The sequence below is a fragment of the Synchiropus splendidus genome, chromosome 2 (assembly GCF_027744825.2).
Source record: "Synchiropus splendidus isolate RoL2022-P1 chromosome 2, RoL_Sspl_1.0, whole genome shotgun sequence".
Classification (NCBI taxonomy): Eukaryota; Metazoa; Chordata; class Actinopteri; order Syngnathiformes; family Callionymidae; genus Synchiropus; species Synchiropus splendidus.
Window position 1 is genome coordinate 18,769,548 of NC_071335.1, and position 27,597 is coordinate 18,797,144.

The following is a 27,597-nucleotide window of genomic DNA, read 5'->3' on the forward strand; positions in this document are numbered from 1 at the left end:
ACTTATGGCCTCAGGTTACGCACTTTAATCTATTTTTTTTATTCCACATGTCCTCTCCAGATGATGGGACGCTTCTTCAGTGGCCTGGCTCAGTCCGGAGCGTGGTGCTGTTTTGACGAGTTCAACCGGATCGATATTGAAGTGCTGTCAGTCATTGCCCAGCAGCTGATAACCATACGAAACGCCAAGGCCGCAAAGGTGATAAACAGCGCTTAAAAGAATGGGTTTTAACATTATCCTGGCTACACTGTTTGTGTGTTTATGTTATGCAGCTGACCAGGTTTCGCTTTGAGGGCAGAGATATCAAGTTAGTGATGACATGTGCTGCATTCATTACCATGAACCCGGGCTACGCTGGAAGAACTGAACTGCCAGACAACCTTAAAGCTCTCTTTAGACCCATAGCTATGATGGTTCCCAACTATGCTCTCATCGCTGAGGTAAAGTTGTATCACACACGTGTTGTCAACAGTAATCTCGGTTGCTTGTGCGCACGTCTATCATCGTTGTGGCTTCTTTTCCCCAGGTGATTTTGTACTCGGAGGGATTTGAGTCCAGCAAAATTCTAGCGAGGAAGATGACCCAGATGTACAAGCTTTGCTCCGAGCAGCTGTCCCAGCAGGACCACTACGACTTTGGCATGAGAGCTGTCAAATCTGTTCTGGTCATGGCAGGGTCAGAATAATAATGCTTTTATTATTCGCTTACTCATTCACATTCCAAGGACCAACAGATTCAAGGCAACACTACACGTATTGATAGTATAAGAAAAGGAGTTCTAATATTTATGTATTTTTAAAACATGACAGAAAAAGAGATTTATTCTTGCTTCACTGGCTTAAAGGCTAATGTGTGTTTGTGTAACCTGTTCTGGGGGTTGCTGTTTCCCAAACCTGCTTAAATGTCTTCTGTCTGTGTTCTCCATCACCTGTGGTTACTTTTTCAGTGTTCCCTAAGAAAACAAAGTTATCAACGTGTGATGCATCGTTTGACTCGGCTTTAATATCACTCCCCTGCTACTTTCACAGACAGTCATTATCTCCCACTTAAGTGGCGAATGTTCTTTTTTCCTATGTAATGTGAAGTAACACCGCCGTGCCAAAAGACATTTTTCTTGCCAAGTTGCTCATTTGGTTAATTTTGTTATCCTGATGATTTTCCCACAGCACTCTGTCTTTATTTGTACTGCCGTAACTCGAAATTCATTTGAATGAGGTTGCTTACTTGGAATTAATGCAATGCGATGTCTTCATAGGTCCCTGAAGAGAGATAACCCACACCTCAGTGAGGATGTGGTCCTCATCAGAGCACTGAGGGATTCTAACCTGCCAAAGTTCCTCACGGATGATGCAGTGCTTTTCGGGTGAGAGGAAAATAAATATAACCAGAGATGTTTTCTTTTTTTTTTATACATTTGTGAATTCCAGGAAACAATATTGTGTCTATAACATACAAGTACTACAGCAAGACTATAGCTACTATTATTTCTAAGGCCACATTAGTCATGGGTAGATGGTGAACGGCTTAAAAATGATGGTTTAATTGAATTAGTTAGTCATAAACAAGTCCATATCTTTTGCAGCAGACAGTGCCATCTAGTGGCCTCTGAAAATCAGGACACTGTTTCATGAAACAGCAACCTCATGAAACCTCATCTATCCATCACCAGTTGCAGTAACTACTTCTACCCTTACCAACTCCACATTTTTTTCCTAAATAAAAACTGCTTCAAATACATCACAAATCCCAATCTCAGACAAATGCTACCTGTAATACTACCTCTTGTAAAAACTACAAATCCTACTATGACAACTACTTCAATTGATGCTTGTGCTACAATTTGTACGAACACAAAAGGTGCCTCCAGTGTATCCATTGATTTATGACCAAAGAAGCTACAACACCTTGCACCGATTCTGCTACAAAAGTTATATACAACTGGGTTCCAGCCCTGTAACAGCTGCAATTACTGCTTATTATACTGCTACTACTACAGGTATAACCGTACCTCTGCAGCTACCATAAAATCATCACTACTGGCAATGACATGTAACTTCACAGCTACTACTAGTCTCAATGCTACAAAACAACATTGATGCTGGGACAAACCATTACCTGTTTTTCTCATGTCCGTGATCCCTGTATACTATTTGAAATAGTTAGATATACCATTCGATTAGTTGGCCTTTATTAGTCCCACTATCACTATGACATCCAGTACATGCTTCCGCTGCCATGCAAATTTGAAGGAATTGAGTTGAAATTTCAGGTGGGCTTTTTCCTGACAAACAGCATTTATTGTGGTTTTCTTTCTGCCAGTGGCATTTTGTCTGACCTCTTCCCCGGTGTGGTCATTCCCGAGCATGACTACGGCATCCTGCACTCCACCATTCAAGACTCGCTTGTGAAGAAAAACCTGCAACCCCTGGACAGCATGATCAATAAGGTACACAGTTGGATGAAACGGAATGAAATCTAAATTCTTTTTTCTGCTTTAGCAACAATACATGTATTCTTCCTCTAATTCTTTCGGTCTCAATCAATAAACAACAAAAATAATAAAATAAAATAGTAACAGTAATAATAATAATAATAATGGAGATAAAGAAAACCATTCAAGAGTGGTATGTGGAGGTTTCATTTATGGTTGGGGATATCTGACTGTCACCAATTACATTTGACCTGCCGTCTGCAAAAGTATTCGAAGATTAGAGATGTTACAGACCAGACACCCAGACTATTGTGTTTTTCACTTGACTGTAAACAGTGCACATGGAGTCTATTTGGTATAAGCATCCTGCTGGAATTCCTTTGCAGGTGATCCAACTCTACGAGACGATGATTGTCCGCCATGGTGTCATGTTGGTGGGGCCCACCGGTGGAGGTAAAACCACATGCTACAAGATACTGGCAGACACATTGGATACTCTTCATGGTGCAGGACTCAGTGAGAGCAACCCCTTCTATCAACCCGTCAGGATGTATATTCTCAATCCTAAATCCGTCACCATGGGGGAGCTCTATGGAGAGGTGCAACCCAAATGACACTGGTTTTGTTCCTCCGCCGCTGTTCTTAACACGTCTTGATATGTTGTGGTAGATTAACAAGTTAACGCTTGAGTGGGTCGATGGACTCATGGCGCTGAGCGTGCGATACGCAGTGAATGACACGAGTGATGACCATAAATGGGTGATATGCGACGGACCAGTCGACGCTCTGTGGATTGAGAACATGAACACTGTGCTGGATGACAACAAGATGCTGTGTCTGGCCAACAGTGAACGGATCAAGCTTACCCCATCCATACATATGGTGTTTGAGGTCAGTCAGATGTTATTGTTTGTCCTACTTGATTAAGTGATAACAAATATTTGTTGTTCAGGTCCAGGATTTGGCTGTTGCCTCTCCGGCCACTGTCAGTCGCTGTGGGATGGTCTTCATTGACCCTGATGAGCTGAGGTGGATGCCGTACGTTCAAACATGGATCACAGGTCTTGGCTCCAAGGTGATTCTAATATTCGTCTGATTTATTAATGTCTATTTTTGCTATAAATGTTCATTCCATTGTTTAAGGATTATAAAGATTAGCCCTTTATATAGGTGTAATATAATGAGGCTGTCATTGAAATCTCTCTGAGGGAGGCTTTATCTTGTCTTGGAGGCAGGTTAAAGAGAGACAATACTGTATGTATAAATATATTTTCGCTCTCAAAATACAGTGTAGTAAGGTAGTATTGTGTTGTAGGTAGCAGTGTAGTAAGATCAGTTACATTAAAATAGACAAATAAGTAAGGAACAAGCCTATTGAGGTGGCTCTGGCACCCTCCGGTCCCCCTCAGTCTGTGGGACAGTGGAAAATAAATTTGACTCTACAGTTCTTGTCCCATTGTTGTGTCACTCGGACATGCACACAATGAACTCAGTTGCTACTGCTGAACAATGCTCAATCAATCAATGTGAAATTGGTCATCTATGGTTAGACCTCTTATTCGACTAAACATATATCAAATGATTATATGAATCTAAGTCTGAGTATGTGTCACATGTAAAGCTTCCAGAATCAGTCCGGACTTTCTTGTTGGAGTTGTTCGAGCAGTATGTGGACAGTGGTCTTCAATACGTGTGGAAAAATTGCACACAAGCCATTCGTCAGGTGGACATCAGTAAAGTCCACACTCTATGTTCCCTGCTGGAAGCTCTGCTGCTGGGGAAAAAAGGACCAGATCTCAAAATGGTATGTGAAGCTATCAATGAAAACATGCTTTTGAAACAGCTTAAATGTTTCAGTTCATTTTACATTCTGGTGTTGGTTGCAGGATGCTGAGAAGCTGAACTCACTTCTCACTCAAACGTTCGTGTTTTCCTATCTGTGGGCCGTGGGAGGGAATCTCAACAGCGCTCACTGGCCAGATTTTGACAGCTTTGTCAAAAAGCAATTTAGTGACAGGGAGGAAATTCAGGTGACCCCTCAAGTTTGTTTTTGTGTATCGCATATTGCTATGCTTTTATCTGCAGTGTGTTTAATTTCTCATCCAACAACTGGAAACAGGGCATGTTTTTCACTACCTGTCAATAGGACATGAATTTGCTTGTGTAAATAAACCCAGTTCAGTCACATATATGTAATGAATTACAAAAAGGCATGCTTGCCTCACTAAACGTAATATTTTCGCAGAAAAAAACAGTTAATTGGACCCATGTTATGAGCTTATATTTCATTAAATATGTTTATTGCAGGTCCTAAACAACACCCCGTTGTGGAACGTGTACATGAACTATGCTCAAGGTTGCCTTGAGTCGTGGGAGAAGATAATCCCTCAATTTAGGTATGACCCGGAACAACCGTTCTTCGAAATGCTGGTTCCCACCATGGACACCGTCTGCTACGGCTACCTGATGGAAAAACTGCTGTCAGTGCGACGATCTGTTCTTTTCACTGGCGCCACTGGCGTGGGAAAGGTAGAGATGCAACTGCATGTAATGGAGCACCATGCAAAGTGTCTACAAAATTCCTTTATCATTGCTGAGTTTTACTCTCTATATACTCCCTTGTGTTTGATGCTTACAGTCTGTTGTAGCGCGGGGGCTTCTCAACAGCATCCAGGAAAACGCAGGCTATGTTCCAGTCTACATCAACTTCTCAGCTCAAACATCATCAGCTCGTACTCAAGAAATCATCGAATCTAAACTGGAGAAAAAGAGAAAGAACCTTCTCGGTAGAGTCCAAACAATACGTTCCTCCTGAAGTCTCACGATTTTTGTGATTCTAATCCGATATCTTTTCCCCTGCTTAGGTGCTCCTGGCAAGAAGAAGGTGGTAGTTTTCGTGGATGATCTGAATATGCCCAAACTGGACAGCTATGGTTCACAGCCCCCCATCGAACTGCTGCGGCAGTTCCAGGACTTTTCAGGCTTCTATGACAGACAGAAGTTTTTTTGGAAGGGAATAAAGGTAAACTAATCTTTCCACTAATGTTGATGTTGAAGTCATGCTATCCAGATTGTTTTCCCCTAAATAACCTGCTCAATGTGTCAAAGATAATTTAAACACGTGTGTAATTCATCAGAAAAAAGGCTATGAAGGAAATATGACCATCTGTTTCAGTCATGTGTTCCCTGATTGTGTATGTTAATATAGTGATATCATATAAACAACTTTCCTTTCTAGATTAATCTCACATGTTTGACATTTTCCTCAGTTTGATGCATGTTTTTTTTCCTCCAGGATATGACAATTGCTGCTGCCTGTGCACCGCCAGGTGGAGGACGCAATCCTGTGACTCCGAGATTCATCCGTCACTTCACCATGCTGTGTCTGCCCACACCGTCGGAGCAGAGTCTCAAGCACATCTTCAAAGTGAGGGAACGCAAAAGGCGAAGGCGAATATTTAACACACGCAGGAGTGCACAGATTTGCTCATCTTTTTGAAAACTATTTTTGACGCGCTCCTTGTGCCCATTATACCCAATTAAGTTCTGTTTTGAATTCTGTGTCGCTGCAGGCCATTTTGATCGGCTTTCTCAACGAGTTCACTGATGAAGTGAGAAACTGTGGCGGCCAGATTGTAAACGCTGCAGTCGAAATCTATAATCGATTAAGTGTGGATCTCCTGCCAACCCCTGCTAAGTCACACTACGTTTTCAATCTGAGGGATCTGTCAAAGTGTGTTCAAGGTGAGACGTTTTTTGCTATCAATAAAACACCATGCATATTTCAGTGGCCATGTGGTTCTGATCCGAATAGTTGGAGACAATGAGGAAGCAAAGCAATGTATAATTAATATAGTCTGAGTACAATGTTCATGCTATTTTATGTACATGCAAAAATAATATCTGTAGTCACATGACCTCAAGTCTCTGACATTTTTTTAGTACTTTGGACTGGTCACCTGTCTATATTTGGCACATAGAGATGGGCAGCCGCTGTTATCCTGGGAAGGAAACCCACACAAGCACGGGAGAGCATGACACAGAATGGAGTGTTCACTCCTGACTAAAATGACATTTTTACAAATAAAAATGGTTTGTCTATCATTGTTGCACCATCTGATAAATCAACTATTTGCTAGAAGTGTCTCTGTTGTAAAAAAAAAAAAAATTTAATTGTCAGACATAAATACATAAAAACTACTTGTAGGGCATTGTTACAGCATGTGTACAACGCAACTTCCTATTTTATTTCTTTATTCTATTTTGTTCCAGAAAAATAAATAAATTATGAAATCCATAAATAGGTGATTTTAAACATGCATTATCAATGAAAAGTTCCATTAGGAAACAAAAATGGGGATGATCTTTCTGGCAAGAGTCTAGACTCTTGAAATCTTAAATCTCGAGGAAATGCTCTCTGTGGTCGAATGCAAAGTAGGTTGAGTATACTGAGATTGTGACCGCTGCACATGTGAATCCCTCAACTCTGTTTGACTGTGCTCAATATTGTTGAAGAATTATTAAATATCTGACTGTCCGTATTCATAGTTGGATTGATCAGATCACTCTAAATCTCTTCTTTTATTTTATATATTTTTTAGGCATTTTACAGACCGAGCCAACTCAGATTAGAGACAAGAACCAGATCTTCCGTCTCTTCTGCCACGAGTGTCAACGCGTGTTTCATGATCGCCTCATCAACAACGAGGACAAAGATTATTTCAACGGCATCGTCTGTCAGATGGCCAGTAAGATGTTCAACATTATTTCTCTCTTGAAGATCATCTTTTTTATAACACCGCTCCTTTGTTTGACAGAAAAGTATTTTGACATCAAAATGGAGCCGTCATACTTTGTAACCAATCCGATCATTTTTGGGGACTTTATGAAGGTCTGGCTGAATTGTCTCGATAGCTATAATCTAACTTTAAAATGGTCTATTCACACGGATAAACTTGCTCTATTAGGTTGGTGCCGACAAGGAAGATCGTGTTTACGAAGATCTTACTGACATGGACAAGATCCAGGGCGTCCTTCAGGACTACCTTGATGATTACAACATGACGTTCTCCAAGGAGACCAAGCTGGTTTTCTTTCAGGACGCCATTGAGCATGTTTCAAGGTAAAGTCACTTGCATCATGATACTCACTCAAACATCATTTCAGTCTTGTTCTAAATTCTAAATGTTTCACCTCACAGAATTGCCCGAATGATTCGACAAGAGCGAGGGAACGCTCTGCTGGTTGGTGTGGGAGGAACAGGCAAACAGTCGCTCACCCGTCTGGCCGTCCACATTTGTGCATACCAGTGTTTTGAAATTGAGCTGAGTAGAGGATACAACTATGACAGTTTCCATGAGGACTTAAGGAAACTCTATAAGTTAGCTGGAGTTCAAGGAAAAGACACGGTCTTCCTCTTCACGGACACTCAGGTATTCTGCAGTTTTGAAACACTGCCTTTGATTGTGTGTTAAACATTTTGAGTCATATTTACAGATTGTTGTGGAGGAATTTTTGGAGGATGTGAACAACATGCTGAACTCTGGAGAGGTGCCCAACCTATTTGAAAAAGATGAGTTGGAGCAGGTTTTGGCAGCTACACGGCCCAAAGCCAAAGAGGCTGGAATTAGCGAGGAGAACAGGGATGAGGTACTCAGAACACACTCTGGCTCTCACAGGCATCATTCTTATCGCAGGAAGGATGAAAGAACACACACTTCTTGAAATAAGAAACATTGTCAATAAAGGTCCGCAGAAATTGTCTTTGGTTACCACAGTGTTGTTGACTTCCTTATTGCCTTTTCGCAATGGAAACATAATTCATAAAGATTACATGAAAAAAAATGATGTTTGTGGTGTGAAAGTTAAGTTGTGACTTTCTGAAAAGGGCTGTAAATCGAGACAATGAACAGTATTTTAGATTAGATTAGGGCCTTAATAACAAGCTGTGACCCAAATCAAGAAAAATATAACTTCTTTTTCACGGCTCAAACACATTTGATCTCAGTTAAAGGTCTCTTTTTTTGTTTGGATTTTTAGGTCTTCCAGTTTTTTATTTCTCGCGTACGAGAGAAAATGCACATTGTGCTGTGCATGAGTCCGGTAGGCGATGCATTCAGGGCCAGGTGCCGGATGTTCCCGTCCCTGGTCAACTGCTGCACTATCGACTGGTTTGTTCAGGTAAGATGCTTTGCGGCAACAGGTTTTCAGATTTACGATTCTCTCTTGGTTCTTTAGCCTAAGCCGTGCAAGCTCTTTTCATGTGTGCGGGAAATACTAATACAAGTCTTTTATTTATTTATTTTTTCTAATTTGATGCCCAGTGGCCTCGAGAGGCCCTGCTGTCCGTCTCAAACGCCTTCTTCCTTAATGTGGATTTTGGAACAGAGGAGCTGAAAAAAAGCTTCTCCACTCTGTGCGTTGAGATACATGTGAGTGTCAGTGTGATGGCTGACCGTTTCTACGAAGAGCTGAGACGCCGCTACTACACCACGCCAACCTCTTACTTGGAGCTTATCAACCTCTACCTGTCCATGCTTGAGCAGAAGAGGGAGGAGCTTGTGCTGGTACGTTATGTGAAGTTGTGCCGCTGAGAATAAAGCCCATTGGATCTGCATCTCTGTGTTTTAAACTAGAGACGGAGCTTCTAGAGGAAGTCAGCAGCATGTTAGGGTTGTGCAGGATTTGTATGTGGTCAGTGAGACAGTGGTAAGGTGTGCTTTAGAACTCAAGGTGAGAGTGGGATCACATCGAGGATCAGCACTCAGCCCGTACTAGCGGCGTTGATGGACAGACTGATGGACCCTATGGACTATGATGTTTTCTGATGACATGGATGTGAGCATGAAGATGAGTTGGAGGAGATGGTTTCAGGTCTGAGATTGTCAGACATGTTATAATGTTGTCAACCATTGCTTTCCATACAGTATATCATTTAAATTACTGAAGGACAAAGTATTATTTGTGTGACCACTCATTCAACTTCACTGTGACTCAGGCGAGGGATCGTGTGAAAAACGGTCTGATGAAGCTTCTGGAAACAAACGACCTGGTTGATACCATGAAGGAAGAACTTTCCGCGCTGGAACCCATTTTGAAAAAGAAATCCTCTGATGTTGATGCCTTGATGAAAAAACTGGCCGCTGATCAAGAGAAGGCCGATGAGGTGTGATGAAAAATGTGCTTGTGATGTAGTTCAAAAAGAATCACGCCGGCTCTTCAACAGGTGCGGAACATTGTCAAAGAGGACGAGGCGATCGCCAAGGTGAAGGCCGAAGACACACAGGCCATGGCTGATGATGCCCAGAAGGACTTGGATGAAGCAATGCCAGCTCTAGAGGGCGCAAACCAGGCCCTCAATTCTTTGGACAAGGCTGACATTTCAGAGATCAAAGTGTTCACCAAACCCCCAGACTTGGTCATGACTGTGATGGAAGCAGTTTGCATCCTACTGAGCTGCAAGTTAGTACCTCCTTTCAGTGTCATATTCCTCTCTGAGACATCTTCAATACCATGTGTTTGTCTCGACAGACCGGACTGGCCCAGCGCCAAACAATTGCTGGCAGATGCCAACTTTGTTAAACGTCTCATGGAATATGACAAGGACAACATCAAGCCTCAGATCCTTGCGAAGCTGAAAAAATACATCAATAATCCCGATTTTGTTCCAGAAAAGGTCTGATTTACAGTGAAGTTAAATACTATCAGCATATTGGATTTTCACTCATACCTTTGCCAAAGGTGGAGAAAGTGTCTAAAGCCTGCAAATCCATGTGTATGTGGGTCAGAGCGATGGATCTTTACTCTGGAGTGGTCAAAGAAGTGGCACCTAAAAAAGAAAAGCTGGCCAAAGCTCAGGGAAGTTACACTACATGCATTGTTCATTCTAAGTGATGCCAAGTTTTGATTTATTTTTTCCCACTGCAGGAGGAACTTGCTATCACCATGGCCACATTGCGGGAGAAGCAGCAGAAGCTTTTGGAAGTGGAGAACCAAATCAAGGCATTGCAGGATCAGTTCAACAACAGCCTGGATGAAAAAGACAATTTAGGTAAGTGCTCTAAACACTTGCTTTAAGAATGTTGCAGTTGAGTTTAATACTTCCCTTTTTCACATTGCTAGTCCAAACCATGGACTTGACACAGGCTCGACTGACCAGGGCTGGAAAGCTAACTGCTGCTCTGGGGAATGAGCAAGTGCGTTGGGAGGAAAGCATCGCCAAGTATGAGCAGGAGATCATCAACGTTGTCGGGAATGTCTTCATCGGCGCTGCTTGTGTGGCCTACTATGGAGCGTTTACTTCTCACTACAGACAGCTGGTATGTATTTTATCCTGGATAAAGCACTCACTCTCAGCACATTTTTTGACGATTCTATAGTGATATGTAGACGAGGTTTCATGAAACAGCAGGGTTGATGAAGCATTTTCGAATTTTCCAAGGCCACTGGTGGCGCTCTTGGTTTAGAAATAATATGAGGTTTCATTGAACTAGTCCTAGTGAAGTCCAAACATTTTACAGCAGACAGTGTGGTCTAGTGTCCTCTGAAAATCAGGAGACCTCATCTCCCCTTCAATACTGTGCCATGAAACATCATCTATCCATCACTACAATTCTACAGCCAAACAATCCAAGTAAACCAAGGCGACTTCTATCCATGTGTTGCTGTAAAGGGTTAAGTTGTGTTCTGGGTGCTTACCAGAGTAGTTAACATTTGTGAGCGCGCCTCTGCTTAAGTTCACATTAGATCAATATCTATCTGAATTATTAACTAGTTATTGAATCATTCATGAATTCTCTAGATTAGTGTGCAAAGAGAACAGTCCTCTGTCTAGGTGTCTAGCATTTATTTAACACTTAGCATTAAATAAATGCTAAGCGTTTTAACTGCTTTCATTCTATTGTCGGTTGTCTTTGCGTTTATTTTCTCCATTTAGGGTCAACATTAACAAGCTGTTAGCTTTGCCTGTCTTTTTTTTTTTTTTAAATCTCAGAGGGCGTCCTCTCATTTGTGTCGCGCCCTCTCCTCAGTTGATCGACCAGTGGATAATACTCTGCCAGGAACTCAACATTCCTATCAGCGCTAACTTCAGCCTCATCAACATTCTGGGCGACCCCTTTGTCATCCGCCAGTGGAACACTGAGGGTCTTCCTCACGACGTTGTCTCAAAGGAGAATGGCATTCTGGTCACGGAAGGTCGTCGCTGGCCTCTGATGATTGACCCGCAAGATCAAGTGAGTGTTGAGCTGAAATGAATGCAGGAAGTTGTTCTACAAATAAGAATCTTGCTATAGGTTAATGGAGGAAAGCAGCGTCATATAAAACCAGGGAGTTTGAGATTAAAAAACACACATCAACAGCAGTTTTACCTGTTCTGATTGTGACTGAGGAGAACAATACTGTTATTGCGCAAGAAGACAAGTCTATTTACAAAAAGTGGACTTGTGTTTTGGTTCTCCAAGTTACCTTTAGATTTAAATTTTGTTTTCCAAGCAACCGTCAAGGACCCTGGCCAGGATCTAAGGGTCCTCACAGCTGCAGCATTTCTTTGAATTCAGGACCCAACCTTTAAAAGTTATTCATCCTCAAGTCAATTCTAAGGCAGATACTGAGCCAGCGCTGTGAAGGTACTGTAAAACTGGGTTATGAGACGTCCCCAGCTGCTGGAACTGGTTTCCTTTGTGTGTGGGAATGGAGCAGTTTTACTATTCAGCATCTGCCTGGAAATCATCCATTACATCCTGCGTGTTGCCAGACAGTTTTTAAGGAGCTAAATTAGACTACTTAGCGACATCATCTTGGCTCTTTCTGTTGGATCAGAACATGGAAATTTGGCCATTTTGGCATTTTCTGTCGCTCCATTCTTCTCATTTTAAGTGTGTAAATGTATTTATACTTGCGCTGATTGACTGTGTTAAATGTATTTTGTTGACAGGCCAACAGATGGATCCGATCTAAGGAGGCTAAACACGGTCTGAAGGTGATAAAACTAACAGATCCTAGCTTCTTACGCACTCTAGAAAACGGCATTCGCATGGGCACGCCAGTGTTGCTGGAGGAGGTAGGACCTTTCTCACTGCCCATTACCTGTTATCCTGTCCATTAGTGTTCACAAATGAATATGCATTTTGTGATTATCTTTGTGATTTAAGAGCCATCTGTTTTTGTCTTGTGTCGGGGGCCTCCTTAGATAAAAGAGACACTGGATCCAGTTCTGGAGCCCATCCTTCTGAAGCAGACCTTTATGTCTTGTGGCCGTATGCTGATTCGACTGGGCGACTCCGATATTGACTACGACAAAAACTTCCGCTTCTATATGACGACAAAGTTGGCTAATCCACACTATCTACCTGAGGTAATGCTCTCTTATTGAGAGCAATGAATCTTATCCTTTCATTTAAACTTTTTCTTTGATTCTAGGTTTGCATTAAAGTGACAATCATCAACTTCACTGTGACCAAATCTGGCTTAGAAGATCAGCTGCTCAGGTATGCACACCACCATGGCCACCTGTCTAGGAGTCACACTCATTCTCATTCTCTCTGCTTAGTGATGTGGTGCGTCTTGAGAGTCCACATCTGGAGGAACAGAGGAATGAGCTGATCGTGCGCATCAACGCAGATCGCAACCAGCTGAAGGACATCGAGGACCGCATCCTCAAGCTTCTCTTCACCTCGGAGGGAAATATACTTGACAATGAGGAGCTCACGCAAACCCTCCAAGAGTCCAAGGTATGCTTTTACAATCCTCTTTCATTTCCCCAACACCTGCAGTCAGCATTTTTGGTTAATATTATTCGTTCCCACAGGTCACCTCAGAGGCTATTAAAGAGCGTCTGAGAGAGGCCGAGTCCACTGAGGAGATGATCAACACTGCTAGAGAGCGCTACCGACCCGTGGCTACCCGAGGCTCTGTCCTGTATTTTGTTATTGCGAGCTTGTCTGAGATCGATCCGATGTACCAGTTCTCCCTCAAATACTTTAAACAGGTTTGTGTTCACAGAAAAAAAGGTGAATTGAAAGTGTTAGTCCGTTCATTCCTGTTTCTAATAGGCCTTCTTTGACTTTCAGCTCTTCAACACCACCATTGAAACATCGGAGCCAAATGACGTGCTGGAGGAACGTCTGCAGATCCTTCTGGATCAAATCCTGCTCAACTCCTACATCAACGTGTCTCGGGGCCTCTTTGAACAGCACAAGCTCATCTACAGCTTCATGCTGTGTGTGGATATCATGAAGCAGCGTGAGGAGATCTCTGAGGCAGAGTGGCAGCACTTCCTGAGTGCAGCAGCCTCTTTAGAAAAGGTGAGAGCTTTTCACTGCATATTAATCCTTGGATTCTATTCTTCAGCTTCCATTTGACATCTGAACTTGGTGTGTGGAAGTGGTAGTCTGAGTCAAAAGGTCAATGGGGATATTGGGATGCAAGGGTGGTGCATCCATCCATGTGATGAAGTGAAATCCAGTTGAAATTCATTCTTCCAGTGAAATTGAGTTTAGCCACCATATTATTTTAATTATCTCTGACTTACTCATCATTGGAATAAACAAGTCGAGAAAATTAGGTTGCACAGAATACATTTTTATTTCTATCCGCAGAGAGTTTAACTGGCATGTACTCAATTGATGCTATGACAGCATTAAGGATTCACCCTCACATCATCCACTAGTGATGGGAAACCTCCTGTCCTGCTGTGCATCCTGGGAAGATCAGTTTCCAACAGCCTATGTTGTCTAGTCAGTTTTGGAGTAGTTACGCAAAACTAAGTTATCCTTTACATATTACTAGTTATTATTTAAATGCCTTTCTGTCGTTACTCACTATTTAAGTTTAAAGTAATTACTTACACTACAAGTTAAACAAATCTCAGATATGCCCATTAGGTAACGTTAAACACATTACACATTTTGCCATGATGAAATAAGTAATGATAAACAAAATTCTTGGATCAGCATAACTCAATTTTGAGCGAGAGGACATGGACATCATATGTTGTTAATTCGTAATACTTGTTGAAAGTAGCAATGTAGGGGCATTTTACGGAACTTTTAGTTAGAGGGATAGGGTTGGGGTTAGGGTACAGTCTATACTGTATATAGGGTAAATATATCATTCTCTTACAGGTCATTGAGGCAACATTTTCACGTGTAAAAACAAATAAAAGGTGTTGTTTCACTCACTGAGTAAATAAAATCGCCATTAACCATTGGAGTCATAAAAATGGCTATAATTCATGGCTAAAATTTTTTTTAGAGCCAAGGCCCGGTTTAATGTCCGAGATTATTATTACAACATGACAATGTGATGTGGCCGACATGGAGCCTGCAGCCCGTCATCAAAATCTCGAATCTCAAATTTGCTGCAATGAATGATGGTCTGCCATTCAAACCCATTTCAAAGAAGAAAAAAATGGCAGGAATGTCAACAAAAGTCTTCTACAGCCGCTATGAAAGAAATGTGTGAAACATTCTGTCCAAATTTCTGAAAAGAAACCATTCTATGTTTGTAGTTTCAGGTGGCATCTAAATTTGAGACATTTTCATAAGTAGTGGATATAGTTGTAATGAGCTGACTGTTGACCTACTGTTTAGTATCGGATTGTCTGTGTCAAGTGAATGAGGAACCACCCCCACATTAAACTACATACATTTAGAAAGGATATGTTCTGTGTTTGCCGAAAAGTGTATTTTAACAAACATGAAGATGGACCTCCAAAGGAATGCTATGTGAAATAGAGGTGGAAATGTCTTAGAGGTTACTAAGACATTTCCACCTCTATTTCACATTCGCTGTTTTTTTTTGTCTAATTAATGATTTTATCTTGCCATGTCTGGTTGAGCCATGAAAAAGATCGGTGCAGTTGTGTGCTGGAGTCCATGCATTCTCAGTGTGCGCCGGCAGTCAGCCTTCTTCATCATTATTCTGACCGTGTCTTCACCTCTGTGTCCTCCATCTCCCCGCCAGCCATCTCCACACCAATCTTCTGGGATCACCTTTCATGTTTTTAAATGTCCTATTTGTACATATCTCTCCCCAGGATTTAAGCATTTTGTTTTCATTCCATTGAATTTTATTCAAGCTATTGATCCCCTCTCTGCCAGGAATATCCTGAGCGCCCAGATGTACCGTGGCTTAGTGATCTTGACTGGAGGATGTGTTGTGAGTTGGAGGACGCACTGCCATGCTTCAAGGGCTTTTGCAAGGAAATCACCAAGACTCACATACACATTACACTTGGTATCTGGACCTGCTTTTCCACCTTATTATTTCTGACTCACAGTTATTTGACATTGTTTCCAGGTCTATAATAGTCATGAATGCAACGTGTATCTGAATTTTAGGACGGTTTGAGGCGTCTTTAAATCCAAAGGAGTGGCAGGACTATGTGTCAGAGCTGCCACCACTGGGAGAAGCCAAAGGAAACGAGATCTGTGGCCACTGGAATGAACGGTTGGGTGCATTTCAGAAGCTTGTCATCATCAAGAGTTTCATGGAGGAAAAGGTGAGTTGATATTGTGGGAGAATGTTGAATTGTAAGGAGATTAATTATTTTTTTTTCTGTTGCTGTCCAGGTGGTGTTTGCCTCGACAGAATTTGTGATTGTCTCCATTGGGAAGCAGTTTGTGGAACAGCCCCCAATTGACCTGGCCAATCTCTATAATGATATGTGCCCCTCGACGCCCCTCGTCTTCATTCTGAGCACTGGGTCCGACCCCATGGGGGCCTTCCAGCGCTTTGCAAAAGAAAGGGGGGTTTTAGAAAGGTACTAGAAAGTATTACAAGAATCCAACAAAGTGTTTTTTTTTTGTTTCTAGGAATATGTAAATAGGTTACAGATGACGGACTAGAATACGGCGCACAGATTGTTTATATGTGAATCTTCTCTTGGGTTTTGAGGATATTGGCTGTTTTGGTTGGCACCGTCTCTCCTCTTCATGTTTCCAAACCATCTGCTCTCCCTAACTGTCTCCAAACATCTCCACATGAGCTGTCCCTCTGATATCCTCATCCTTGTCCTTTGTATTCACTCCCAAAGACGGCCTCAGTATCTTCATCATCTCTGACTCTTCAAATCTCTGGTTCAGAATCTCTAAAGCTTATATCATGGCTGCTCTCACGACTTTCCTTCCAAGCTTGCCTTTCACTCAGTTTTTTTGTCTTTGTTGCTCAGGGTGGAGTCAATTTCTTTAGGTCAAGGACAAGGACCTATTGCAGAGAAGATGATTGTGGCCGCTCTACTGAGTGGTAACTGGGTCTTTCTTCAGAACTGCCACTTGGCTGTATCTTGGATGTTAGCCATGGAGGAGTTGATCAAGACTTTCACAGAACCCGGTAAATTAACAAACCCTCAACTAACTTTTTTTCATATACATTTTTATTTATTTATTTTTGTCTTGCTTTTTTCAGACATGGACAATGCTAGTTGTTTACTTTATTTTATCATTAACAGACAAAGTGTCACCATTGGTGATCAGTTGGCACATCGACATAGTTTCAGGAAGTGTCTGTAAGGAAACTATCTTGGTTCCATGACACAGTGTTGAAGGGTTGATGAGGTTTCATGAAACAGTGTACTGATTTTCAGAGGCCACCAGATGGCACTCTCTTCTGTAAAATGTTTGGGCTTGACAAGTAATAGGATGAAATAATTTCTGAACCAAGAGCGCCATCTAGTGACCTCTGAAAATTAGGCTACTGTTTCATTAACCCCACAATACTGTTTCATGGTGCCTCATCTAGCCTCCACTACCAGAAACACTAAAAATTGAATCCAGAAAATAAGAACTCATTTTGCCAAACCCAGTTCTTCATATTGGCAATGTTTCTCAAATTATTTCAGCCAAACGTTTTCCTTGATTGTCTTTGTGAATTTCATATTTCTATCAAAAAACACATCAGTGATTCATTTTTTTATTTCCTGTGAAGGCACATCCATCCATGAGAACTTCCGTTTGTTCCTCAGTTCCATGCCAACCAAAGTGTTCCCTGTTACAGTCCTACAAAACTCTGTCAAGGTACTGAAGCTTTACTGCCAATGAGCACTTGCCGCATTGACATTTGCTCAGTTATTATGAAACGTCCTGGAGTTTGGATGCCAAGTTTGGAAAATGTAAAGAATCTATTGCATAATAAGTTGATAGCAAATGGTCGCACTATATACCAATAATTTATTACGAGAAAGGTGGTGGACATTCAAAACATTGACTTCCTGGGAGGGGTGCAACCGAAAACAACTGAGCAGCACTGCATTAAGGTCATGGCTATTCGAATCAGGCTGCATGTTCCACCGTAAGTTTGGAGATGTGTGAAATTCTACCTTGTTCTCTGTACATTTCATGCAACTGAAGAATAAAACGGCTTCAGACTCACTTAAAAACAGTTCCTCCTCCAGCTTCAGAATGGTACCACAGGACCGCCAACGCTTTGTTCCCCAAGCCAAACCATTCAGTCGAGGATGCCCTCCCTGCATTGTCTTCTACTTCTTTCTCCTGTCAATGCAGTTGTGCACATAACTCCATATACAATTTGTTTGACCTATATTTCAGACGCAGTCTGTATCCACACTGTTAAAAAGTGTTTTACAAATCACTTTGCTCAGTCAACAACAATACATACAGTACGCCAAAATACCCAAACAGTGTGGTAAATCATTGTGTAGTGTTCATAAAATAAATGAGTGTAAAACGGAGAGGACACCCTGTAGTTATGTAGCAGTGACATAATGCTTTTTGAAGGTTGCAAATAGGTCTTTATTGAAAATGATGACTCTTATTACGAGTCAATAATGATTGCGTTTCCACCTTGAATCAACCCAACAGCGCGTCTCCTTCTGCCCTCAGGTCACTAATGAGCCTCCCAAAGGGCTGCGAGCCAATATGCGGCGAGCTTTTGCAGAAATCACCAATGATTACTATGAAGAGCACGTGCTTCATCGACAGTGGAGGAAGATTGTCTTTGGGATCTGCTTCTTCCATGCAATCATCCAGGTGAGCCGCGCCGCCTTTCAAAGACACTGTCGAGCGTTTCTTTTCACTTTTCACTCGCTTTTATCTTCCTTCCCGTCTGCTTAGGAGCGAAAGAAATTTGGTCCATTGGGATGGAACATTCGATACGAGTTCAATGACAGTGACAGAGAATGTGCTCTGCTTAACCTCAGCCTTTACTGCAAAGACGGAAGTATTCCATGGGACGCGCTTATCTACATCACTGGTGAGGACACACATGGACATTCAGTCTGAGCAGCTCCTCATTTACCATCGGGTTTACATTCGAATTACTCTTTCAAGTGTTAATTTCAATTATGATTAAAAGTATATTGCCGCCATCCACATTTTCAAAACTAAAACTCACTTAATTTTCGGTTTTAAAGTATAAATGAATCAACTGTTTCTCTTCATTACAAAGTGGTTTACAGTTTTAATGTGTTTTTAGACGTCCAGCAGGCCAAATCAGTCATTGCACTTGTGCTGGAGTTAGTTATTCGCCTATTCGACTATCAGAATTCAACGCGTTGTTTCAAATTACCGTAATTCCTCACTGGTTTATCCTCACGTCATGTCATGACGGTGAGTCCCAGATTCACCTCCTCATGAGGTGAATCTAGATCTAGATTCATCTATCTATCATCTAGATGTCTGCTGTAAAATGTTTGACAAGTAATTCATTGAAACTCAATTGAAATGTACAGCATTTCTAAAGCAAGAGCGCCATCTAGTGGCCTCTGAAAGTTATTATTATTATTATTATTATTATTAATTACACTGTTTCATCAACCCTGCAGTACTGTTTCATGATACCTCATCTATCTATGATAAAAGAGGTTAACTTCATCACCATCAGTCACATCTGACTTACACTATTGAGGCTTTATTTAGAAAATGTGCTGCTCACAACCCTGAAGTGTCAGATGAAAGTGAAAGGGACCAAACACTTTCTCTGAGAGAATTTCAGCAATTCTCCTGCCAGATAAACCCAGAGCACCTTTATGTACCTGTGGTTATTAACTCAGACAGACTTTATAGCCAGAGCGCTCATTTCGTCTCCGTAATCTGGTCCCATCCAAGCACGATGCGAATCATCATGTTTTACATGAAGCAGCGTTGCTTTTGTCTTCCCAGTGTGCGCCAAATTTTCACCGCCTGCAGCATCAGCAGATATTCCTCAGATTGTCCGCTCGCCTCCTCTTACATAACAGTGTCTTCCGGCGAAGTGTGCTCCTCCACTCCTAATACATCACTGTCTGCTTTTGTGTTGGCTTGCTGGTATCGATCTTTCTGATTCCTGCACCAGAAGCAGATCAAGAGACCATTTCGGTTGTTGTGTTAGTTGGAGTTGATGAGTCAGGTAGTTAACTCTGAAAAAACAGGACATTAGAAATAGCTTGGCTTTTGTCATGTTGTTTATCTTGTGCTTAGACAAATGTGCCCGCGGTCTTGTTTGCTACTTGTGTATTTTTCACACCACTGGGTGTCCTGCTAGGATGTGTTGCAGTCTGAAAGGTCCCACAACTCCTGAGGGACTTCCTTAAATGACGTCGCATGAGATACTTACGGATTTGTCTTTGCTCATGTGGGCTTTCTTGTGTGTGTGTGTGTGTGGTTTGTCAGGTGAGATCACGTATGGAGGCAGAGTGACGGACTCTTGGGATCAGCGTTGTCTCCGAACTGTCCTTAAAGGCTTCTTCTCTCCGCCCACTCTCGAGCCCGGATATGCCTTTTCCCCTTCAGGTACGGCCCAACTTCAATTTATCAGTTGTTAGTAGAGTGCACTGGTTTCTAAGAGACAGGTTTTTTTTGCCACAAATAAATAAATAAACACGAAGAAGCCATTTCAATTATTTTTACATTAAAAAAAAAAAAAAGAAAAGAAAAAACAATTTTTTTCTGTAATGAATTGGAGACAGGCTTGTCATTTTTATTGTTTTCTTTGTATATATTAATCTGTCCTTCTTCAGATTCTGGTTGCATTTCCGCCTCCGATAGTTGAAAGGTTGAAGGTAGAAGAGGGGTAATATTAAGAACACCGTAGGGCCCCACTTGACCCATACTTTGGTCTCATAAATTATCTTTTTGAAATCTCACTGAAATAATAAAATTTTTTATAACAAGTATATATACGTATATATATTTGTAACTTAAACATGGATGGATAAACAGGATGACAACAACAACAACAAACATGGAGGAATCCATGCATCAATAGCAAACAAAAGCAATCTGTTTGCTTTTGTCCAGCGATGTTTTTCGCGACACAATGGCCAGGGTTTCCACTACTCTGAATGTACGTAATGTTTTCATTAAAAGAGCTTTAGTTTAAATATGGTGATAGAAAAACTTCAACATAGCCACCATCGTGATTTATTGTGCCCTTGTCAAACTGATGCAAAATAAACAATATTTTGTTGTTTAAATGTATGGATGGGTCCATGGGTCATTTTCATTCAGTAATATACCAAATCCCACCCCCAAGTTACACTTATAAGTTACAAAAATATAAATATATATATTTTTTTCAATTCAAATTGAAGAAAAAATATTCTGTTTATTTATTTCAATAAAAATGCTTCAGAACAAAAAAAAAATTCAATATCAATACTGAATAAACATGTGTGTGCATGTGTGTTTTAGGGACCTACTATGCCCCAGATACGGATGAATTGGCAGAATGCAGGGATTATATTGAAAGCCTTCCCATCATCGATGATCCTGAGGTCTTCGGCATGCATGAGAACGCAAACTTGGCCTTCCAGGTATGGATTAATAACCACAATTATTGACTCAGAACTACAGTATGTTCTTTTCTGTGTGTACCTTCTTAGCGCCAAGAAACTCAGACCATCATCAACACAATCGTGGATATAAACCCTCGGTCGTCAGCACAGCATGGGGCTAAAAGCAACGACGAGATCGTGTGCGAGCTCGCTCAGTCTATACTGTCCAAAGTCGTGGGTGAGAATAAACTTCAAAGCTTGTAATTCGGCAGTTGCTGGTTTGCATAGTGGGTATCATATTTTTGACTGTGAGCAGAGCGTCTGGACATGGACAAGGCAACGGACGCATTGTTCGTCAAAGACAAAAATGGGCGACTGAACTCACTGACCATTGTGTTGGGCCAGGAGGTGGACAGATTCAACAATCTGCTGAAAGTTCTCAGGGTAAGACACAAAAACACCTACCAACTCATGCGTGGTCTGTTTGCGTTACAGGACTCTTGTGCCACTACTATTGTCTCTGCTATTGTTTCTGATGCCATGTTTACATTTGATGTAACTATAACATAACTCTGTTATATCAATCAAAACATCTAGATTTAGAGTTGTTTTTCATCATCCTGCTCAGCTGTTGTGCAGAAGGAGGGGAGATTGTTGAAGTAAATCCTAAAGCTAAAAAGTCTGTCCTCTTTTCTTCGACATCAGCGGTGCCAAGAGAGGTCACCAGGGTGTTCCAAGAGTCTGAAAGCCCCAGCATTTGATATTCATCCAGAAGTGCCGAAGGCTTCGGCTGCTTAACAGATGTCACGGCTGATAGGAATGAGAGAAAGAGCACTAGACAAGACTGGTGGACTCCCTCCCTACTTCACATCGCCTCCAAGGCACACTAAACTCTGAGTTAAAGAGAAGGATGCGGCCACTTTTACAAGAGTTACTGCAAAGTTCACCTGGGTTTGATGAGTTGTTTGTTTACATAGTAAGAGCAGTAACCAGCTATTTTTTGCAAAACAAAGTCCAGATCAGAAACTTTTGGTGGTAGCAGCTCACAAACACAGTCAGAGGGTCACAGCAGCTGATACTCATGCAGCGTTCTGTGTTGTGATATATGCTTGTTGTGGTGAAAATAAATGCTTAACTTGCTCAAACTCAGTCAGCTGCTGCACTGGAGATATCAAGCTCCCTGGTGTGTCTACCAAGAGAGTGGTGTACAATACTCATGAATGTGTCTTTCTCGCCGTCAGATTTCGCTGATCACCTTACAAAAGGCCATTTCCGGATTAGTGGTGATGTCTGAAGAGATGGACAGAATCTACAACAGCTTCCTCAAGAACCAAGTCCCGTCCCACTGGGCCAACTCTGCTTACCCTTCTCTGAAAACCCTGGCCTCCTGGGTTCGGGACTTGACCTTCAGGACCTCCTTCATCCAGGTTGGTGGATTAGAGCAAGGCAATCCAAATCCGTCCTTGTACATTACAGCGTACCTTTTTTGCCAAATGCAAAACAAAGATGGTAGTATCTAGTGTAGGTCTCAGTCTAGTTCTCATTTCTGTTCTGTTCATTAAAAATGTCCAAGTATTTAAACATGCATTTACTGAGATATTTGTGGGTCCAAAAAAAATGTTGCCCAGCAAGTTTGACATATCAATGATGCTAACGCAATAGAAACATATTTGTGACACAATGAGCCCTCTGGGCATTTATCTCTCCTCATGCATTATTTCAATCTCTTTGGCTCATCTCCCATAACCACAGCAATTCTTCCGTACCACTGGACTGAAAGTACATCCCTCGGTCATAAAATTAGCCTCCTCGTACACACACATGGACAAGACAGAACAAAAAGAAAGAGCTCCACATCATCGATGTGTAATTCACTGTGCCGGCGCAGGTTGACTCACTGAGTCGTTCTCGGGTCCCTGAAGTGACCGGACGTTCTCCACGGCTTGTTAGACACTGAAGGCAGCATATTTAAACTGCTGGGTTATTTAAAGTTGTGCGTTTACAGACCACTCCCTCTCCTCTGCTTTTAGTCTTGGATTGAACACGGCAATCCCAAATCGTTCTGGATATCTGGGTTCTTCTTCCCTCAAGGCTTCCTAACTGGTAAAAGTTTCTCCTTTGATCATGACCTTTTTGACCTCAGTGGTCAAACGCTTAGGATAGAAATTCCTTAGTTTAGAGCTTTTCAAATGCTCCTCTCTTCAGGCGTCCTCCAGAATCACGCCAGGCATCACAATCTGCCCATTGATGAGCTCAACTTCCGATACAACATGGTGCCCGAGTACATAGACCAGGGGGCGGAGACCTACGAGTGCGAGATGTACGAGGACAAGAAGGTAGTGTCTCAGTAACCAGTAGTCTTTACTGGTGGTGAGAGATGTTCGCAGTCCGATAGTAAAAGTCTGTTTTCGAATAAATAATATGTTGAAAATAAATATTTGGTCTTGAGGCAAACGTTTATAACATTTGCACAGATAAGCAAAAACAGATGCAGCTTTTACTCCTAAATAAATGCAAATGTTTTGTATTTCACTTTTTACTTTCACTTTGTGATGTTTTTAGACTTGAATAGCTTTTAACCACATCACATCCCCTTAAACCTGTTTGGTAGCAAATAGGAAAGTCTTTGTTATAGTGCATGCCACTGCCCAGTTCAGCTTCCGTCAGTACATTGATTTTATTTTATTTATTTTACCCAGTATTATTGTCCTACACTGATTTTTTTTGTACATAATTCGTATTATCAACATTCAGAGGTTTCTTCTTCACATACTTGTGAGGAAGAGGCTGCACTCGGTAAGTGAATGATACAGTATGGCCTATTAAATGTTGTTAAAGTACATTTTTTGTCGCCTTAGTCCCAAGAATATTTTCTTTCAAATGTCAGGCTTGGTCGCTAATGGTAACTTGTCAGAAACGACTGGATTTCCTGGTGCTGTGTATGTAGCTCTTGTGGATGACTGTATGGCTTCTCAGCGCTGCTGTCCAGCTGGCCAGCCACAGTATGAACTCAAAATCCCAGAAATATTTCAACTTCTCGTGTGACTGTGGTAACAGACAGTGTTCAGGTGTGAACAGTCATTGGAGGTTGAAAACCTCGGATGCCATTGATCTAACTGGCTCGTGCTTGCAGTTACCAAAGCCAGAGAATGGTGTGCTGGTTCACGGAATGTTCATGGAGGCAAGTCGCTGGGACGACGACAACATGGTAATCGAGGACGCATTACCTCGGGTGATGAGCTCAGTGCTGCCCGTGGTCCACTTCGAGCCGGAGCAGAACTATGAGCCCGAGCCGGAGCTGTATCACGCACCCCTTTACAAGACCTCCGCACGTCAGGGAACTCTTTCCACCACAGGTAACTCAGTTAACATTGATCAAGCAAGCGTGAGAGTGGAATCGATGAGGGTTTGTGCGTCTCTCAACAGGTCATTCAACCAACTTTGTTGTGACTGTTATGCTGCCTTCTCACCGTCCTAGCGACTACTGGATTTCCAAAGCATCGGCTCTCCTCTGCCAATTGGATGACTGAAGTTTAAGTTAAGTTAAGGTTGTATTTGCAGCTCTAGTTTCCTGCACCGAGAACGTGACTTGTACACATATACAGTATTGTCAACTCGATGACATGGCAATGTTCTCTCCATGCTGCGAACGTCACATTCTTCTAAGGCAAAACAACAGCAAGACAATAGATGGGTGTGTTTAGCGAATACGTACTGCCCCCGGGGGAAAAGATGAAGCGTTGGACCAGGAACTGTGGATGTTCGAACAGCGATGACTAAACACACAGATGGCTAGCAAGTACAGGCTGCTGAACCAAGGGCAGGAGAAAGTACAGGGGGAGCGATGATAATCCAATGATGGAATAAGCGCATGTAGCGACAGAATACGGTTCCACAGACAGAGAATGTGGAGCAGTGAGACAAACCCAGTGGTGCAAGTGAAAAAAGCATATGGGAACATTCAACACTGACCGCTATTAAAGAAGTAAACACAAACCGGAACTTACCTCAGGTTATTTCTGTGTATGCATAAAATGTCAAATAAAAAGTATCCACTGGAATGTATTCAGGCATTGCTGTTGCAATTCCCCCTCCATTTCTACTACACTTTCTGCTTCGATTATTCCCATTTACCTGCCTCCCTTAGTCTCATCTTGCAACCATGACTTCACGCTTTCTTATGGTCACTGAGCATCAGCCACTGAGCCTTGCTGTATTCTACCTCTGAGTCAAAGGTTGTTTTGTCTGGTGACATTAACAGATCCCTCCAGAATATGACTGACTGTTGCATGATTCTGACTTGCCATATCTGCAGCATGACTGCTACGTGAGTTTTCGGAGATATATACTTACAAAATCTATGTTTTTTTATGCAAAATATATTACTAAAAAAAGTTTTGCCATGTCTCAGTGGAGAGCTTTTTCTTTGTTCATTCTGAAATCGTATCAACATTCTGCGGCTGAGCCCCAAAAACATGTTTTACCCTGATGACTGGAACTTTTTCAGATACCGAATGAGTTCAAAGTATTCACATTAGCTGGAAATTACACTCTGCTTCCCCTCCGGGCTTCATCGCTTCTCCAATCTCCTTCAGCTTTCAAGCAGCAGCCACGACACAGAAGTGAGATAATGCTGCGCTGCTAATGCCCTCTTCACGCCACATGTGCTGTAAATGACTTGGCAGTTGCTGTCCTGTAGACCCGAGTAGTTTCTTGGTGTGGTGACTTCGGATCAGATCGGCGTCGTCTGTGGTGATGGCAGTGTCAGTCTGTGCTTCTCTTTATGTTTTGAAATCCTGGTTATATGGCAGTATGTCATTTGACAAGCCCATGACATGAACAGGTTTATTCTTGTTTGTTTGGAAGATATAAAAGATGCTGTTGCGAACTCATGGTCTCATGAAGTTCAGCCTAGTCCGAAGTCATTACACACAATGCAGGTCACTGTGTTTATCACAGAGCAGTGATTTGTCAATAACCCTTGCACTGGCTGGTGTGAATTATCATCGTCCAGTGTCACCATGACGACACTGAGTTTAAGAGGCGATGACTTCAAGTGCTAAAATGTGTGCTAACACTTAAATTCTGACGAAAAATGGAGATCCAGACGGGGGCGATGAAGTCTGAGGCATCAAGGGCAGATTAAAACAGAGAGCTGACATGAATATTTGACAATTCCTCAGAAGGTTTATTAATCTGTGAGGTGCCCGACAGGGGCTCGTGGTTGTTTGCTGAGTCAGATGTGTTTGCAGATTAGTCTAGACTCCAGGGGTCATTCTTCCGTCGGAGCGTGACTCTTCAACTGTCGAACAACACCGGCTCATAACGGATCAGCAGTGGAATGAGATTTTTAAACGCGATTAAACTTTGACTCTGACCCTGTTTCCTTGTCTAGAGTTAGCAGACTGAATATCTGGGCCAGTAGGTCCATTCATCCACACAGACGAAACAAACTTAGCAGTTGACCGACAGTTCCACAATGCTTTGCGGAGTGACCTTATATATTGTTGCGTATCTCCTCTTGGAAACAACATAAAATTGCAGTTGGAGCCAAAGTGGTAGGTAACAACCCATTCTGGTTCGATAATTTACTAGCAGTTGTTTTAATTCAGAGTTCTTCCTAGTAGAAGTTAGTAGTTAGTGTTGGGCTGGTGAGGCTTCATGAAACACTGTCCTCACTTTCAAAGTTCAGGAGGTGGTGTTCTCGGTTTTAAAGTGATGATGTGAGGTTTCATTGAAATGTTTTCATCTCAAGATTTAAGAGCAGTAAATTCAGGAAGCTTCACCAGCACATCGCCAGTTTAAAGGCAGTAATTAAACTGGTGTCACTGAAGGTTACAAGTAAAACTTGAGCAGTGAAACTTTGAGAAAGCTGCTAGTCACGACCCTGTGGCTCATGATGGCGTCATGAGGTTTCATGAAACAGTGTCCTCATTTTCAGAGCTTACAAGGTGACACTCTCTGCCCTTTGATCTTTGGACTTAAACAACAGCTTCTCTTCATCTTTAAGAGAAGAGCACCAGCTACTGAGCTCTGAAAACAAGGTCACTGTTTCATGAAGCCTCATCCGCCCCTCACTACTTGTAGTGTCTGGCCGCTTTCATCGACCAAAATAAATGCTTGTGAAAAGTCATGGCAGAATTTGCGGTGAAGATCTAACCTATGTTACACCACCATATGTGACCTCTCCACGATACCACAGCAACATCAAAGGCATGTGATCAACATCGATTCAGGGGTCAATGCAAAGTGTCCCGCTTCATGAAATGGGGTAGCAGCTGTGTTGTTTTCACGTTACAGTCCACAGAGATGTGACCTCGACCAAGTGAGAGACGTTGCAAGCATCATTCATGCAGGATCGCAGGACCTCGTCCAGATGCTATCACACCTCATTTAGTACAAATTACCGAGAGGCAGTTGCAGTGTGTCGCTGCCTGGTAGAATGAACTAAAACTGA

General features: G+C 42.0%; 1 protein-coding gene across 10 annotated transcripts in view; it reads left to right on the forward strand.

Annotated features, from left to right (window-relative positions):
• LOC128753852 (dynein axonemal heavy chain 6-like) overlaps positions 1-25,497 on the forward strand; it is a 42,941-nt gene extending 17,444 nt beyond the window's left edge. For 5 of the 10 annotated variants that reach the window (XM_053855998.1, XM_053855994.1, XM_053855999.1 and 2 more), the window contains 50 exons: positions 61-198; positions 273-440; positions 527-675; positions 1,256-1,363; positions 2,320-2,446; positions 2,818-3,030; positions 3,101-3,322; positions 3,384-3,506; positions 4,053-4,235; positions 4,318-4,461; positions 4,739-4,960; positions 5,070-5,217; positions 5,296-5,453; positions 5,727-5,858; positions 6,004-6,175; positions 7,033-7,179; positions 7,249-7,322; positions 7,399-7,553; positions 7,632-7,863; positions 7,928-8,080; positions 8,471-8,611; positions 8,755-8,997; positions 9,429-9,596; positions 9,657-10,106; positions 10,172-10,285; positions 10,355-10,481; positions 10,553-10,749; positions 11,461-11,664; positions 12,366-12,491; positions 12,621-12,785; positions 12,851-12,918; positions 12,981-13,161; positions 13,239-13,418; positions 13,501-13,734; positions 15,532-15,667; positions 15,772-15,932; positions 16,003-16,193; positions 16,602-16,762; positions 17,357-17,445; positions 18,271-18,417; positions 18,502-18,640; positions 20,038-20,157; positions 21,058-21,179; positions 21,249-21,378; positions 21,457-21,584; positions 22,382-22,567; positions 23,171-23,243; positions 23,346-23,476; positions 24,274-24,496; positions 24,567-25,497. In XM_053855998.1, coding sequence (XP_053711973.1) covers positions 61-198; positions 273-440; positions 527-675; positions 1,256-1,363; positions 2,320-2,446; positions 2,818-3,030; positions 3,101-3,322; positions 3,384-3,506; positions 4,053-4,235; positions 4,318-4,461; positions 4,739-4,960; positions 5,070-5,217; positions 5,296-5,453; positions 5,727-5,858; positions 6,004-6,175; positions 7,033-7,179; positions 7,249-7,322; positions 7,399-7,553; positions 7,632-7,863; positions 7,928-8,080; positions 8,471-8,611; positions 8,755-8,997; positions 9,429-9,596; positions 9,657-10,106; positions 10,172-10,285; positions 10,355-10,481; positions 10,553-10,749; positions 11,461-11,664; positions 12,366-12,491; positions 12,621-12,785; positions 12,851-12,918; positions 12,981-13,161; positions 13,239-13,418; positions 13,501-13,734; positions 15,532-15,667; positions 15,772-15,932; positions 16,003-16,193; positions 16,602-16,762; positions 17,357-17,445; positions 18,271-18,417; positions 18,502-18,640; positions 20,038-20,157; positions 21,058-21,179; positions 21,249-21,378; positions 21,457-21,584; positions 22,382-22,567; positions 23,171-23,243; positions 23,346-23,476; positions 24,274-24,496; positions 24,567-24,670 — 8,007 coding nt within the window. In that variant the 3' untranslated portion in view covers positions 24,671-25,497. Of the gene's footprint in view, positions 1-60; positions 199-272; positions 441-526; positions 676-1,255; positions 1,364-2,319; positions 2,447-2,817; positions 3,031-3,100; positions 3,323-3,383; positions 3,507-4,052; positions 4,236-4,317; positions 4,462-4,738; positions 4,961-5,069; positions 5,218-5,295; positions 5,454-5,726; positions 5,859-6,003; positions 6,176-7,032; positions 7,180-7,248; positions 7,323-7,398; positions 7,554-7,631; positions 7,864-7,927; positions 8,081-8,470; positions 8,612-8,754; positions 8,998-9,428; positions 9,597-9,656; positions 10,107-10,171; positions 10,286-10,354; positions 10,482-10,552; positions 10,750-11,460; positions 11,665-12,365; positions 12,492-12,620; positions 12,786-12,850; positions 12,919-12,980; positions 13,162-13,238; positions 13,419-13,500; positions 13,735-15,531; positions 15,668-15,771; positions 15,933-16,002; positions 16,194-16,601; positions 16,763-17,356; positions 17,446-18,270; positions 18,418-18,501; positions 18,641-20,037; positions 20,158-21,057; positions 21,180-21,248; positions 21,379-21,456; positions 21,585-21,845; positions 22,059-22,381; positions 22,568-23,170; positions 23,244-23,345; positions 23,477-24,273; positions 24,497-24,566 lie in introns of those variants that run through there. The other 5 variants (XM_053856001.1, XM_053856002.1, XM_053856000.1 and 2 more) reach the window with 5 other exon arrangements.
• Positions 25,498-27,597: the final 2,100 nt, after the last annotated feature.